The sequence below is a fragment of the Anomaloglossus baeobatrachus genome, chromosome 3, assembly GCF_048569485.1.
Source record: "Anomaloglossus baeobatrachus isolate aAnoBae1 chromosome 3, aAnoBae1.hap1, whole genome shotgun sequence".
Taxonomy (NCBI): domain Eukaryota; kingdom Metazoa; phylum Chordata; class Amphibia; order Anura; family Aromobatidae; genus Anomaloglossus; species Anomaloglossus baeobatrachus.
Genome location: NC_134355.1, coordinates 568,986,259 through 569,001,325, shown reverse-complemented (window position 1 = coordinate 569,001,325; position 15,067 = coordinate 568,986,259). Strand labels below are relative to the sequence as shown.

At 39.9% G+C, this 15,067-nt stretch overlaps 1 protein-coding gene across 1 annotated transcript in view; it reads right to left on the bottom strand.

Annotated features, from left to right (window-relative positions):
- The window catches only part of LOC142297308 (uncharacterized), an 81,510-nt gene extending 74,610 nt beyond the window's left edge, over positions 1–6,900 (bottom strand). Inside the window, exons 1-4 of the mRNA XM_075341547.1 lie at positions 6,375–6,900; positions 6,093–6,250; positions 1,508–1,539; positions 1,282–1,308 (exon numbers count right to left, since the gene is read on the bottom strand). Coding sequence (XP_075197662.1) covers positions 1,282–1,308; positions 1,508–1,539; positions 6,093–6,250; positions 6,375–6,900 — 743 coding nt within the window. The remainder of the gene's footprint in view (positions 1–1,281; positions 1,309–1,507; positions 1,540–6,092; positions 6,251–6,374) is intronic.
- Between the last annotated feature and the right edge of the window lie 8,167 nt (positions 6,901–15,067).

The window sequence follows — 15,067 nt, the reverse complement described above, 5'->3', positions numbered from 1 at the left end:
ATGTAATGAGTAACCCGAATGCCGTACTATTCATGCGAGTAGCAAATAGTACGGCATTTGGGTTACACATTACTTTGCGAGTTTCCCCATTGACTTGCATTGCACACGCTATTCGGAATGAATACGCGAGTATTACACCTTACTCGTTACGAGTATAGCGGGTACGAATAGTTAGGTATTCGCTCAACTCTATGTGTTACCTGTTTCTGTTCATTCCATACGTTTTTATCATTTAATTACCGTCCTTCTGTTTTAAATGGATTGAATACATTTTTTTATATTATTGGAAACATATAGTGCTGGTTCCTTTGGAATTTATTTTCTTCGAGCTGCTGCTATATCGTGCACTTATCAGGTGAGTTGAATATTTCTCCCTTTTCTAAATTCTTATGGCTTTCCTTCAAGTCCACAGAATGCCAGCAAGCACTGAAGCTTACTTGCTGGACACCACCACACCACACAAGCACCAAAATCTTCTCTGCCCAATCTCAGAACAGCATCCATTATGTTCTAATCAATCTAATTACACCAAAATCATCCACCAAAGGTCACCCAAAGGGTGAAAGTATGGTGCAAGAGAAAGCCTATGGAGTCAGTGTTTGTGAAAAAAGTATGTGATTTCAATTTTTTTGCTATTTTTACAGAAATGAAAAATCACTTCTTACTTTTCAAACAATTTTACCTTGCAGACTTGTGTAACAATAAGAATAATTATAATAAATTATTATTCTCATTTAATTATTGTAGAAGTTTTATCCTATTTGATTAACAAGTGGATCATGTACTTCTCTTCTGTGTGAATTTTTTTCTTCACAATTTTGGGAGGCACATTCATTTATTTGGAACCACTGGAATGTTTTTTCCGCAGTGACCTTTTTACCTGTTTTTATTCTGTATTTGCATTTAATAAAGATTGATATGTTTTCTATATATTTTGGAGGAGTTATTTTTTATATTGGCTTGTTTTCTGAGATTATGGCTCCCATTCATATGCTTGACCACGTAATTTTATATACAGCATGTGTATGGACAGTATGATGTGACACATTAGGACATGATGTTTATACTGTATATCATCTACTATTTCTCCAGACGGGATGACGAGCTTCTGTGGGAGTTGTATGTCCTGATATTGTATATATGTATATAATGTATATATATATATATATATATATATATATATATATATATGTATATATATACTGTATGGCCTCTGTAACAGGCCCAGAGGCCACACAATGTCTGGACCTTTCATATACCACATTACAATGATATACTTACATCATATCATCATCATCCTCATAAATCCTGTAAGAATAAGAACACAAGTCTAAGAACCCATAGCACCATAACACATGGGGGATTAATCATTCTTTCTTTATTTAATTATTTATTTAATGAAAATTAGTTTTATAGGAACCTATAAAAACATTAAAAAAAACCTAAAGCCAATGATAAAATATTTATGACTGTAGAGATCACACACTTATAATGAGGATTTACTTACGGGAATACTTTGGCATCACTGGAAGATGAAATCTGTAAATGTACAAATATTAATAATGATAATAATGATGCTAATACTAATATTCGGTGTGATGAGGGTAATGCTACCATTGTCCTTCCTGTTTGCTATCAGCCCTGACTTCTCCATAAAGCCATACTTTTATATATGCATTTGTTAATAAGGTAAGGGGAGATCAGTGGCCACCATAAATTCCTGATGCTGCTTATCTCATAGTACCTATAAGGAGGAAACATTTATCATGGAATCACTATGTACCAAAGTCATATCCTCTCTCTGTATGAGTCCCTGTATATATATACTGTATTTATGTATCCTATATCACACTGGTATCTGATGATATAATGGGAATTCTACTGTATATCGTGTCTCTACCATTCACTTCTCCCCTTTCTATACAATCAGTCTGGATGGTAATTCATGACTTACATCCATGAGCCAACGTGAATTGTTCTCCATCGTTAAAAATAAATCGCTCGTCAATCGTCAAGAAAAAAAAATATCACTGCAATCGCACTGTAAATGGATTAAAATAACAGGAGAAAGTTTGAATTAAGTAATAACAGGAAAATGATTTGTCAGAGGTAAATGATGGTGCCCTAATCTCAGTGACAGAAGTAAAGATGGAGGGAGACGAAAAAGAACTGTGCAGGACACGGTTGTTTTAGAGAGGAAACATAGGAAAGGTATGGAGAATTAAAGAAACTACTAATAAGAGAACAGGAGCTCAGACACATGATACTCACACTCCAACTCTACAAAACCCTCAAAGAACATTCTGAAGCGCAGCAGCTTATATGGGCGTGTGATGTCACACTGTACAGTCTCAGGACATTCTACTCTATGACATCACCATTCATAGCAATAGCTGCATGTGTCCTGGAAACCCTCTATAATGGGCACAATGTACTTTATATAAAGTGTTCTATATATTATAGTATTGACAGACGTACCATCACCCTGTGGGAATATGGAAGAACGGAATTGAAGCATTCTATTATGTTATTTAGTGTGTGTAACATGCAGTGTGTTTGTATTATGTAGAGTGTATGTGTATGTCTGTAACAGTAACATACAGTGTGTGTGCGTAATATACAGCATGTGTATATGATGTGTCTGTAACAGTAACATATAGTGTGTGTGTGCGTAATATACAGTGTGTGTGTAAGTTATAGTGTGTGTATGTGATGTGTCTGTAACTGTAACATATAGTGTGTGTGTGCGTAGTATACAGTCTGTGTGTAAGTTATAGTGTGTGTATGTGATGTGTCTGTAACTGTAACATATAGTGTGTGTGTGCGTAGTATACAGTCTGTGTGTAAGTTATAGTGTGTGTATGTGATGTGTCTGTAACTGTAATATATAGTGTGTGTGTGTGTATGACTATATGCACATGCTGCGTTTTGATCACGTTTTTGCATGCTTTTTTTCTTGCAGATTTTAATCAATACTTAGCAAAGTCTATGAGAATCCTGACTTGCTGTACACACACATCTTCTTTGTTCCGTGTAGATTAAAGTGCTGAAAATTCAAGCAGCATGTCAATTCTTTCTGTGTTTTTTCCTGCAGATATAATCCACTACAGTGCTTGAGCTCAGTCACTGCAATGGATTATATCTGTTTTCATATGTTTTTATTAAAATAAGGTTAACAGAATAACATATCAAATCCACACAATCAAGATATTATTATGCGTAGCAAACCATTATTTGAATACATGTGGGGATCTATTGTATGAATAAAACATTTTTATCTGGGGGGGAATAGGTATAAGAAAAGAGAAAGGAGAGGGGGGTGGAGGCAAAGAAAAACAAGGTGAAGAGGGAGTGGGTAAAAGGAAGAACAATGAACATATTCAAATCTTAACCATGTTAACAGGCTTCCATTCTAGGAATATAAGCATATTGTCAAGAAAGCATGACTGAAGGTTTGAACAAAAGGATTCATGTTATAAAAAAGGTTTTTACTGTATTTTTCGGACTATAAGACGCACCGGACCATAAGACGCACCCTGGTTTTAAAGGAGGAAAATAGGAAAATAAAATTTTAAGCAAAAAATGTGGTCATGACACACTGTTATGGGGCGAGGATCTGCTGCCTACACTGTTATGGGGGTAATGTCCCCAAATTCTCTGCTAAGGTACCCCATCCTGGTAATGATCCTCCTGCCTTGTATATGTACCCCATCCTGGTATATACCCTTATCCTGCTATATACTGGCATCCTGCTATATACCCCCATCCTGCTATATACCCCCATCCTGCTATATACTGCCATCCTGGTATATGCCCTTATCCTGCTATATACCCCCATCCTGCTATATACTGCCATCCATCCTGCTATATGGCCCCATCCTGCTATATGGCCCCATCCTGCTATATGGCACCATTCTGCTATATGGCCCCGTCCTGTTATATGGCATGTATTCTGTATCACACAAAAAAATAAACGTTTATACTCACCTTTCCTTGCTCCATGCAGCATCGCTCCTCCCTCTGCCTGTGGCGGTAGCAGCACTGCTGACCTGTGTGGCGCCGTCACTGTTCCCTACAGCATCACTTGTCCTCCTGTCTGCCGGTCAGCTGACCTGCATGACTAGCGGCGCGCACAGCGATGACGTCATTGTTGCGCTCACCGCTTGCTACACAGATCAGCTGGCCGGAAGACAGGAGGAAATTGCGGTGCTGCAGGGGAACGGTGACGGGTGAGTGTACTGATTCACTGCCCCCGGCGCTGACCTGTGTGGAGCCGTTCCCCTGCAGCATCGCGATGTCCTCCTGTCTGCCGGCTGATGTGTGTGGAGAGCGCGCACCGGAATGACGTAATCTCTGTGCTCACCGCTCGCTACACAGATCAGCTAGCCGGCACACAGGAGGAGATTGTGGTGCTGCAGAGGAACGGTGACGGGTGAGTGTACCGTACTTATTCACTGCCCCCCGCGCTGATGATGATGCGCGGGGGGCAGTGAATACAGCCGCACATGATCAATCCAGGCTGTAGTTGCCAGGGGTGATCACGGCCGGCTGTTTACTATGCACGCACCCCCCGCCCATCATTCCGCCCACCTGTCAGCGCTGGCTTCAGCGCTGAGAGATGATGGGCGGGATGATAGGCGTGCATATGTAATGAGTGGGCCCACGTGGTCACGGCAGGTGCTGCCATAGCCTGCTCGTGCCACCGATGACCCGCTCCACCGCAGCACTGGCCGCAGCCCTATATTCAGACCATAAGATGCACCCCCTACTTTCCCCCAACAGTTGGGGGAAAAAAAGTGCGTCTTATGGTCCGAAAAATACGGTAAGTAGTTATAAATATTTATTTATGAGGCAGTATATCAAATTTTAACTAGCAATCCTACCTTCATTACATTTTTAAAACATCAATTTTAATTAGATACTTTTTAAAAAATACAAAATAATTCCACACCGTGAGTGAATACACACAACCAACATAAACAAAAGAATAAAAATTTCAGACACAATGAGGCCACAGTTGGGGACCTCCTTATATGTGGAGTTATTGTGGAATTCTCGGTACTATATATCTAGATTAGTTGAAAAAATCTGAATACACCCTGCACTAATCTGTCCGCTACCTGTCAATGGAGATATAACTTACGTTACACGCACCCTAAAGTTAAAGAGGTGCCCCCATTCCACGGCGGCTAGCCCTTGGAAGCTGCCCCTGAACTCCCTTACTACTACAGATATAGGCAGTTTAGGTATATAAGTAATTATTCAAAATATGGTCACTTATCATAAACATTCTTACGGCTGCTAACACCAATACAATCCGCAAATGAGTCCACAGAAAAACTCATGAGGCCACAGTTGGAGACCTCTTCATATGCGGGGTTATTGTGGGAAACCTCAGTACTGTCTATCAAGATCAGGGCAAAAAGGATCTAAATACACCCTATAACAGTCTGTCCGCTACCTATCAATGGAGATATAACTTTCGTTACACGCACCCTAAAGTTAAATAGGTGCCCCCATTCCGCGGCGGCTAACCCTTGAAAGCTGCCCCTAAACTTCCTCACTAGCTCAGATAAAGGCAGTTCAGATATTTAAATAATTATTCAAGATGGTCACTTATCTTAAAAGTTCTCACAGCAGCTTTTCCACATAAATATAGTCCGCAATGAGTCCAAAATGAAAACTCGACGCGTTTCCCCCCATTAGTGTATATTGGGGTTCATCAGGAGTTTAGAGGCACAATCGCCGTTCTGATGTTCAGCTACACATGTGGCAGCAAGAGTCCCTCAAAGACGGTGCTTATGGCAGACCAATATTTATTTATGCAATACCTTGTATAAAACTATTCCAGTGATCCCATCTTCAGTAATAGGACGCAAAGGCATTGTTAATGGTAGCAAAGTACTTCTCGAAGTTGTTGTGAAGAGAAGAAGTCTCTACAACCTCAGAGATAGTGGGCACTGTAGGTTTCTTCCAATTAGAAGCTATAAGATTTCTAGTACAGTAACTAGAAATACATGAGTTAGGATAGGTTTATATATAGGGTCACATTTTTCCAAATTAAGTGAAAGCAGGGCTATTTGGGGAGTTACCTGAATTGCGGAGTTAGTAATCTGAGTAATCAGACTAGAATTATTTTCCCAGAGACTCTTCAATCTGGGGACAACTCCAGAAAATGTGGAGTAGAGTACCTCACTCGTCGCAATCCCTCCAACATAAAGGGGACATCTCTCTATTAAATTTAGTAAGTCTGCGTGGAGTGAGATACCAACGCGAGAGATTTTTTAAGTGAAATTGATGGAGAGAAGCACATGCATTTGAAGAATAGGTTAGTGAAATGGCTTTCTGCCATTCCTCATCCGTAAAGCTCTTACCCAAATCTTTTTCCCAATCTAGCATATATTTGCTTTTGTGGAATGTTAGATCGTTATTGAAGTAGTTATAGATATTTTTGCACCATAGGGACATTTTGGTTGGGTTACAGAATAACATGCAGGTTATTTCAGAAAGGGGGTTTGTAAATAATAATTTTGTCTTTAAAATTTCCCTAAATTTGATGAGGGCCTTAAAGTCAGAGTCTGGGAGCTTGTGTTTGATCTTGATATCCAGGAAGTTTATAAAGTCTTTTCCATTAAAGATGTCTCCAACCGTTTTTAGATTTGACTCCTGCCATGTTGAGGGAATTTCTGAGTTATCCAGAATTGCCAACATTTTTAGCGGAGTATTTCTAAGAAGATGATTTTTATTAAGATTAGTCAGAGTTTTGGCCAAAGTTTTCCATGCTCTTATTGTAGCGTATAAAGTAGGGGAGTTTGGAGGTGGGATAAAAGGGTTGATTAGGTGAGTTAAAATTAAAGATTTTATGGGTTGGTAATTAACAGAGGACATCTCTAAATCCATCCTAGGAAATAAATTGCTTCCCTCTATTAGCCTCTGACTCTGTTTAACCTTTGTCAGGCTGCATAATTTTGCCAAAATTTCTCGACCCCTTATCTCGGAAGGGGGTGGAGATATTTTATTGAAATTTGGCCAATATATTCTGGACCAAAACTGCTGAGATGTCACGAAATTTCAGCCCTCTTCAGCTTTTCTAAAAAAAAAAATTATTGCAATTTAAAAAGGGAATAGTTACAATTGTACCTATTCAGCCGGACGAAGGTTAATTAAGTTAGAAAGATGATAGTTTTTAATATTGGGGAGCCCTAAACCTCCCTGGATTATATCTGTTAGTTCTGCACTTGCAGCACTGACAGTTTGCCTCACACATCATGCATCCGGCATGGTGTGTGAGGCTCTCCATAGTTCAGTAACCAAAGGTCGTCATGGTGATGACCAAGGGTTGCCATGGCAGTGATTGGGTCCCTGTGATCAGATTACAGGGACCCCATCGTCTGGGGGAGGTAAGTGATTCTTCTCCCTGCCTCCTGAATGCTGCGATCACATTGATAGCATCATTCAGAGGGTAAAACTGCCGGGCACCGCTCCAGGCAGTGAGAGCCGGGTCTCAGGTGTAACATCAGCCAGAGACCAGCAGCGATCGCGGGAATAAAGCGCAGGAGCCCCCACGATCACCATGACTAAAAAAACAAATAGAAAAACGCATGGACAAAGAAGATAAAAAAAATGTGTTTTTCCTGCCAAAACATGCAGTTTTGTGAGCAAACTATCTGCACACAAATCTGCTAAGTGGGCACATACCCTAACTGTTACATATAGTGTATGTGTGTGTGTGTGTGTGTGTGTCTAACTTACAGTGTGTTTATATAATGTAGAGTGTGTATGTGTGTGTAATAGACAGTGTGTGTGTGACTTACAGTGCATTTGTATGTGTAACATACAGTGTTGCATGTGTGTGTGTGTGCATATATAGTGTGTGTAGTGTATGTTACATACATAAGAGTGTATAATCAAAAACAAAGAGGAATCCAAGTATATAGTATAAATTATTTGTTTATTTTAATTTTTTTTTATAAATAATTGATACAATATACTCGGATTCCTCTTTGTTTTTGATTATACACTTTTTTGAGTTAAGGTATCACAAATATTATGGTGGAAAATATAGGAATTTTTTCGATATGTATACATAAGAGTGTGTAGCATTCAGATTTAGAAATGCCAGCAACAGATGATCCATTCTAGATAATCACCCAACGAACAAGCAAAATCCTCATTCATCATGCGATTGGCTTCTTATGTCAGAACAAATATCATCACTCTCAACAGCAAAATGCCCGGCGTAAGCATGAATGCGCTGCCTATAACATGATACATATGGGGACAGATTATTATCAGTGATACTTCTAGCACCATTATTCCTCATCAGCCTGTGGAATCAGTCCAGTGAACAAGCACCAAACAGCCTGAATATCGTCATTTTGCTCTCGTAACTGTCTGAAATCAGCTCTTATAATTGCACACTAAATGTTCCGTGTGATGGGACAATATGTTGCCATTTGGAAATAAATTGAATATTTTTCTTAGGGCCTCTCTGTCTGACAAAAAATTATGTCTATGTGTCTTTAAGGAGCACATAGATCTTTCTACAGCGGCCAATCAGTGTGGACTCCTGTCTATTGTTATTATAAAAAAATATATAAATATAAAAAAAACTGTACAATGAGCAGTCTAATTTAGCAAATATGACTTCAGGTTCAGAGCACACAGAAGTGTTTTTTGTGTTTTTTCTATGCAGCAGAGGAGTAAAAAGATGAAGATGGATCCTTGGATTTTTTATGGAACAAACTGCTGTCAAAGTGTCAAAGTTCAATCATTTGTATCAGGATACAATCAATAAAAGTGGCAGATCTGCTACATTACTAGGACAATCTTTTTAAAGGGCTAATGCAAAATTAAAGGTGGAATGTGATTGTCTGCCATGACAAAACAACTCTTCTTGCAGAGATTTAGTGAATAATCTACGCTATGAAGTATTTACATCACACAAATATGTTGCTTCTGATGCCTACATCATGTATATCACAAAAGTGAGTACACCTCTCACATTTTTGAAAATATTTTATTATCGTTTTACATGGGACAACACTGAAGATATGACACTTTGATACAATGTACAGTAGTCAGTGTACAGGTTGTATAACAGTGTAATTTTGGTGTGACCTGTAAATAACTCAACACAGCCATTAATGTCTAAACCGCTGGCAACAAAAGTGAGTACACCCATAAATGAAAATAGCCAAATTGTGCCCAATTAGCCATTTTCCTTCCCCAGTGTTATGTGACTCATTAGTGTTATAAGGTCTCAGGTGTGCCTGCTTTACATGCTGCAATGTATCTTACAATGTGTCGGCGGGGTCACGTCGTAAGTGACGCACATCCGGCATCGTAAGGTACATTGCAGGGTGTGACAGGTACGTGCGATTGCGATTGAACGTTAAAAAGTTCATCACATACACATCGTACCTTTCTCTGGAATTGAAAGTCAGATTGTTCATCGTACCCGGGGTAGCACACATCGCAGTGTGTGACACCCCAGGAACGATGAACAGATCTTACCTGCCTCCTGCGGCTCCCGGCCCACAATGCGGAAGGAAGGAGGTGGGCGGGATGTTTACATCCCGCTCAGCTCCGGCCCTCCGCTTCTATTGGTCGGATGCCGGGGGACGTCGATGTGACGCCGAACGTTCCTCCCACTCCAGGAAGTGGACGTTCGCCGCCCACATCGAGGTCGTATGGACAGGTAAGTACGTGTGACGGGGGTTAATCGTTTGTGCGGCATGTTCAACAAATTGAACGTGCCACACATACGATGGGGGCGTTGCAAATCGCATACGATATAGTATGCGAAATTTCAATGTGTAAAGCAGGCTTAAGTGTGTTACATTTGGTGTTATCGCTCACACTCTCTCATACTGGTCACTAGAAGTTCAACATGGCTCCTCATGGCAAAGAATTCTGTGAGGGTCTGAAAAAAAAACAATTGCTGCTCTACATAAAAATGTTCCAGGCTAAAAGAAGATTTTCAATACGGCAAAATTGAGCTGCAAAATCACGGCCAAGACCATACAGTGGTTCAACAAGACAGGTCCACTCAGAACAGGCCTTTCCACGGTCAACCAAAGAAGTTGAGTGCATGTGCTCACGTCATATCCAGATGTTGTCTTTTCAAAATAGATGTCTGAGTGCTGCCAACCTTGCTGCAGAGGGTACAGGGTGGAGGGTCAGTTCTCAGACCATATGTCACACACTGCATCAAATTGGTCAGCATGGCTGTTGTTTCAGAAGGAATCCTTTTCTAAAGAAGATGTCCAAGAATACCAGCAAATAGTTTGCTGAAGACAAGCAGACAAAGGACATGGATTACTGGAACCGTGTCCTGTGGTCAGAGGAGACCAAGATAAACTTATTTGGTTCAAATGGTGCCCAGAGTGTGTGGCGGCAACCAGAAGATGAGTACAAAGACAAGTATGTCAAGCATGGTGGTGGGAATGTCATGATTGAGGCTGCATAAGTGCTGCATGAGCGCTGCCAACTTTGGGGAGCTACAGTTCTTGGATGGAACCATGACTGTACAACATATACTGTGACATACTAAAGCAGAGCATGATACTCCCCTTTGGAAACTGGGCCACAGGGCAGTATTCCAACATGATAGCGACCCCAAACACACCTACGAGACAACAACTGCCTTGCCTACAGAAACTGTGATTAAAGTTGCTGGACCTAAACCCTATTGAGCATCTGTGAGGAAGCCTCAAATGGAAAGTGGAGAAGCGCAAGGTCTCTAACATCCACCAGCTCCATGATATGGCTCCTGGGAAGCTCTCATGAACTCCATGCCCAAGAGTGTTAAGGCAGTGCTTGAAATGATGGTAACTAGAAAAATTGCCAGAACCTTCTAATGTCATAGTCTGTACTGGTGCATAGTGAACATGGCATACAATATTCAAAAATAGCAGTTGCACTGAAGTAAAGGGAAGGAGAAAAACAAAAATGTAGATGGTGAACATTGGACTATGAATACGCAGTACTGACGAGAAAACATGAACAAAAATTTAAAAATATAATATGAGTTACTTAGCAAATAAAGGTGGCCAAATTTATCTGTGCTTAGATACCAACGTCAAGGTGTAACTCTCATCTGGGTCCTACTCTAAATGCTATGCCTTCAAAAATGTTTCCTGTTTTCTTGGCAGTAATGCGTATTCATATCCAATGTTTACGATCTACATTCTTGTTTTTCTCCTTCCCTTTACTTGACGGCAACTGCTATTATTTAATATTGTACGTCATGTTCAGTTTGCACCAGTTCAGAATCTGTGATTAGGAAGTGCCGGCAATTTTTCTAGTTTGTATTATGGCATCATGTCCTTTGTCTGTGCACTCCTCCCAGTTATTTCAGGTGTTTTAATTTTCCATTTTCAGGTTCTATTCTAGCCCATATAAGAGGTCAGTTTGGATAAGAGAGGCATAGCATTTAGAGTAGGACCCAGATGAGAGTTACACCTTGACGTTGGTATCTGCGAAAAGATAAATTTGGCCACCTTTACTTGCTAAGTAAGATATTTTTAAAAAAAATATTTTCAAAAAATGTTTCATTTTTTTTGGAAGTAATGCATATTCATATTCCAATGTTCAGCAACAACATTCTTGTTTTTCTCCTTCCCTTTATTTGAGTGCAACACACAAAATATTGACACTATGAGCACAATTTGGACATTTTCACTTATGGGTGTACTAACGTTTATTGTCAGTGGTTTAAACATTAATGGCTGTGTGTTGAGTTACTTAGAGGGCACTAAATTTACATTGTTATACAAGCAGTACACTGACTATTTTGCATTGTATCAAAGTGTCATATCTTCAGTGTTGTCCAAATAAAATATATAATTCTTTACACAAATGTGAAGGGTGTACTCACTATTGTGATATACTGTATATTACTGTAAAGCTGGATTTAGTCATTTCTAACCATGTAGAACGTGTAGGAAATGTTCACAAAAAATGTCCAGACCTTCACAACACCCTGAGGGAACTGCATTGTATGAACAAGGATATCTCCAATTCTCTGTCTCAATATTCAACAACAGAAAAGAACGCCAAATATTTTTTCTTTTTTTATCCAAATTTTTTATTGTTTTACAACATGAATACATTAAAACCTTCATAAAGCATTTCTCTATCACTATACATTGTCACGGATTTATATTTTTCCTGTCCTATTATACAATAAATTGATCTTTAAATCCCTTCTATCCCTGCCCCCAACATGTCTTTGGCCCCTTTCACACATCAGTTTTTTGCAATCAGTCACAATCCGCCAAATTTTGAAAAAAGATGGATCCGGCAACTGATACCGCCGGATCCGTTTTTTTTCTCATTGACTTGTATCAGGATTGCGACGGATGGTCTCAAGTTTCATCCGTCGTTCAATGGATCCGTCGAAAAATGTTTGTCGGAGACGATGTCCACAATTACGTTTTTGGTGTACGTCGAAATAACGGACAGATACAAATCTGTCGCCGTCTGTCGTTTGGTAGAATGGAAGGCTATTGGCGCAGGATCCATTGTAATCTATCAAATGACGGAATTTGGCGACAAATTCCGTTTTTTTTAACTGAGCATGCTCCAATTTATTATTTAGCCCCCAGCTAGTTGGAAACGTCGAAAAACGGATCCGTCGCATCAGTTTAGCCACAATCAGCGACGGATCTGTCAATCCGTCGAGAAAACAGATTTTGACTGATGACAAAAAACTGATGTGTGAAAGGGGCCTTAGATCCTCTCTTACAAACCTAGATGACATTCTCTTAGCGTTGCACAACTCTTAGCTCCCTGTTTTGTGGGCATTGTATTCCAAAACCTATAGTCTGTCAATACCTGCCGACACCTCTTTAACGTTTAGTCTTCCCAACCCGGCCCCAATATCTTCAATTAAATACCATTCTGTCATCACGAAAGGTTTCACAATTTCTTCTATCTCGTTGTCAGAATAGTATTTTAGTATAATATAACATTTAGATGCGGTTTTGTTTTGCCATAAGATGCAGATTTGGTTCAGGAATTGTTGTATAAATTCTAGCACCAAATTTGCATCTCTTGACAAAAAAACCTACGTTTTTTTGTGATAAGATACAATTTATCAGGTTTGTGCTCCATCACAACTATTTTTCCTGCGGCAACGATTTTCCCAACAGTGTATGGGCAGCACTATAGGAAGCAAAATGTAACCACAATATGCTAACCTGTTTATGACTAAACTAGAGAAGGAGTTTTTGTCATCTTGTGTTATTAACCTACTAGCATACTCTGGCTACATTGATGATCTGCTAATAATCTGAACAGGCTCAAAAGATGATCTGATTACCTTTCAGAAAACCTTCAACAAGTTCTACCCAATCATCAAGCTCACCCTCAACTTCTCAAAGTTACAAATACATTTTCTGGACACAACCATATTCATCAAAGACAATACCATACAAACATCAATTTACCATTATCCCACAGAAAGAGAGGCCATACTGGGCCTACTTTGAAAGGGAGGCAGGCATGACTCGGTTAGGATGGGAATTAAACTGGGAACAAGTGATTGGTGTTAGGCAGGGGTTAAAAGATATTTAGAGGATGGAAAAAAGAGATTCAAAATAGCATTGTGGGTGTAGTCAGAAAAAAGATGGGGCCATTAGGGGTTTATAATTGGACCATTAAAGAGGGCATCCATTTTGGGCACAGAAAGCAAACAATCTCCCATTTACCCACCCAAATTTATTTTATCATGATTACGTTTATTAAAAAAAACAACAATTCCCTTAGATTGGTAATTGCTTATCGGTTATTACAGAGGTAATGGGCATTCAATAACTCAGTATTTTGTCATAGCAGCATAGCAAGGGGAAGAGTTGGAATTTGGGGTTTGTGGCGGAATGGTGTTGGGAACCCAAAAGGTTCTGGACCCCTCAAGTGGACCTTTTATATGCCGGTGGGTAGATGAATCCCATGGTAGGCCTGGATGGGCCACAGGTTGGGGCTTGCGTTTGTACGAGACCAGGTTGTTTTTTAACTGGTGCCTCCGAGCACTTGATTTTAAGCACTTGTTTTTTAACTGGTGCCTCCGAGCGCTTGAACGGCTGGAGCTAAAAAGATCAGTCTGGCTACAGTTTGAGTAAATACACGTCGGTAGGTTTGGGGCTTCGAGGACCACCCTATGGTTTTTTGTAGGTTATATATTTGTGGTGTTTATGTTGTTTTTGTTACAATAAAAGGCTGCTGTGGCCAAAAAAATCCATATTGATGTGCAGTCTGTTTATTTTGGGCAGGGTATGAGAAGGATTCATTTGAGGTAACATAGTAACATAGTAACATAGTTTGTAAGGTGGAAGGAAGACATTATGTCCATCTAGTTCAGCCTATTTTTAGTGCAGCTGTTCTGCAGTATTGAACCAGGGGAAGGTAAAACCCACAGAGTAAGAGCCAATTTTCTTCATAGGGAAAAATATTCTTTCCCAACTCCTAATCTGGGTCAACTATCTACCTGTAATATTATGTTATTCCTAACCTTCTATACTGTTGCTTTCAAGAAAAGCATCCATTCCTCTCTTAAATTCATTCAGTGAGTTGGCCATCACCACTTCCCCAGGAAGAGAGTTCCAGAGCCTCACTGCTCTTACCGTGAAGAACCCTCTTCTATGCTGATGTAGAAATTTTCTTTCCTCCAATCGAAGAGAATGCCCCCTTGTTCTTGTCACAGTCCTTGGTACAAACAGATCATGGGAGAGATCTCTATATTGCCCTCTGATATACTTGTACGTATTTATTAGGTCCCCCCTAAATCTTCTCTTTTCTAGAATAAATAGACCTAATTTTGATAACCTTTCTGGGTATTGTAATGCACACACTCCACTTATTATTTTAGTTGCCCGCCTCTGAACCCTTTCAAGTTCAGTAATGTCTTTCTTGAGCACTGGCGCCCAAAATTGCACACAATACTCCAAGTGTGGTCTGACCAGTGATTTGTACAGAGGGTGAATGATGTTTTCATCTCGTGCCTCCAGACCTCTTCTAATGCATCCCATCACCCTATATGCTTTGGTGGCAGCTGCCTGACACT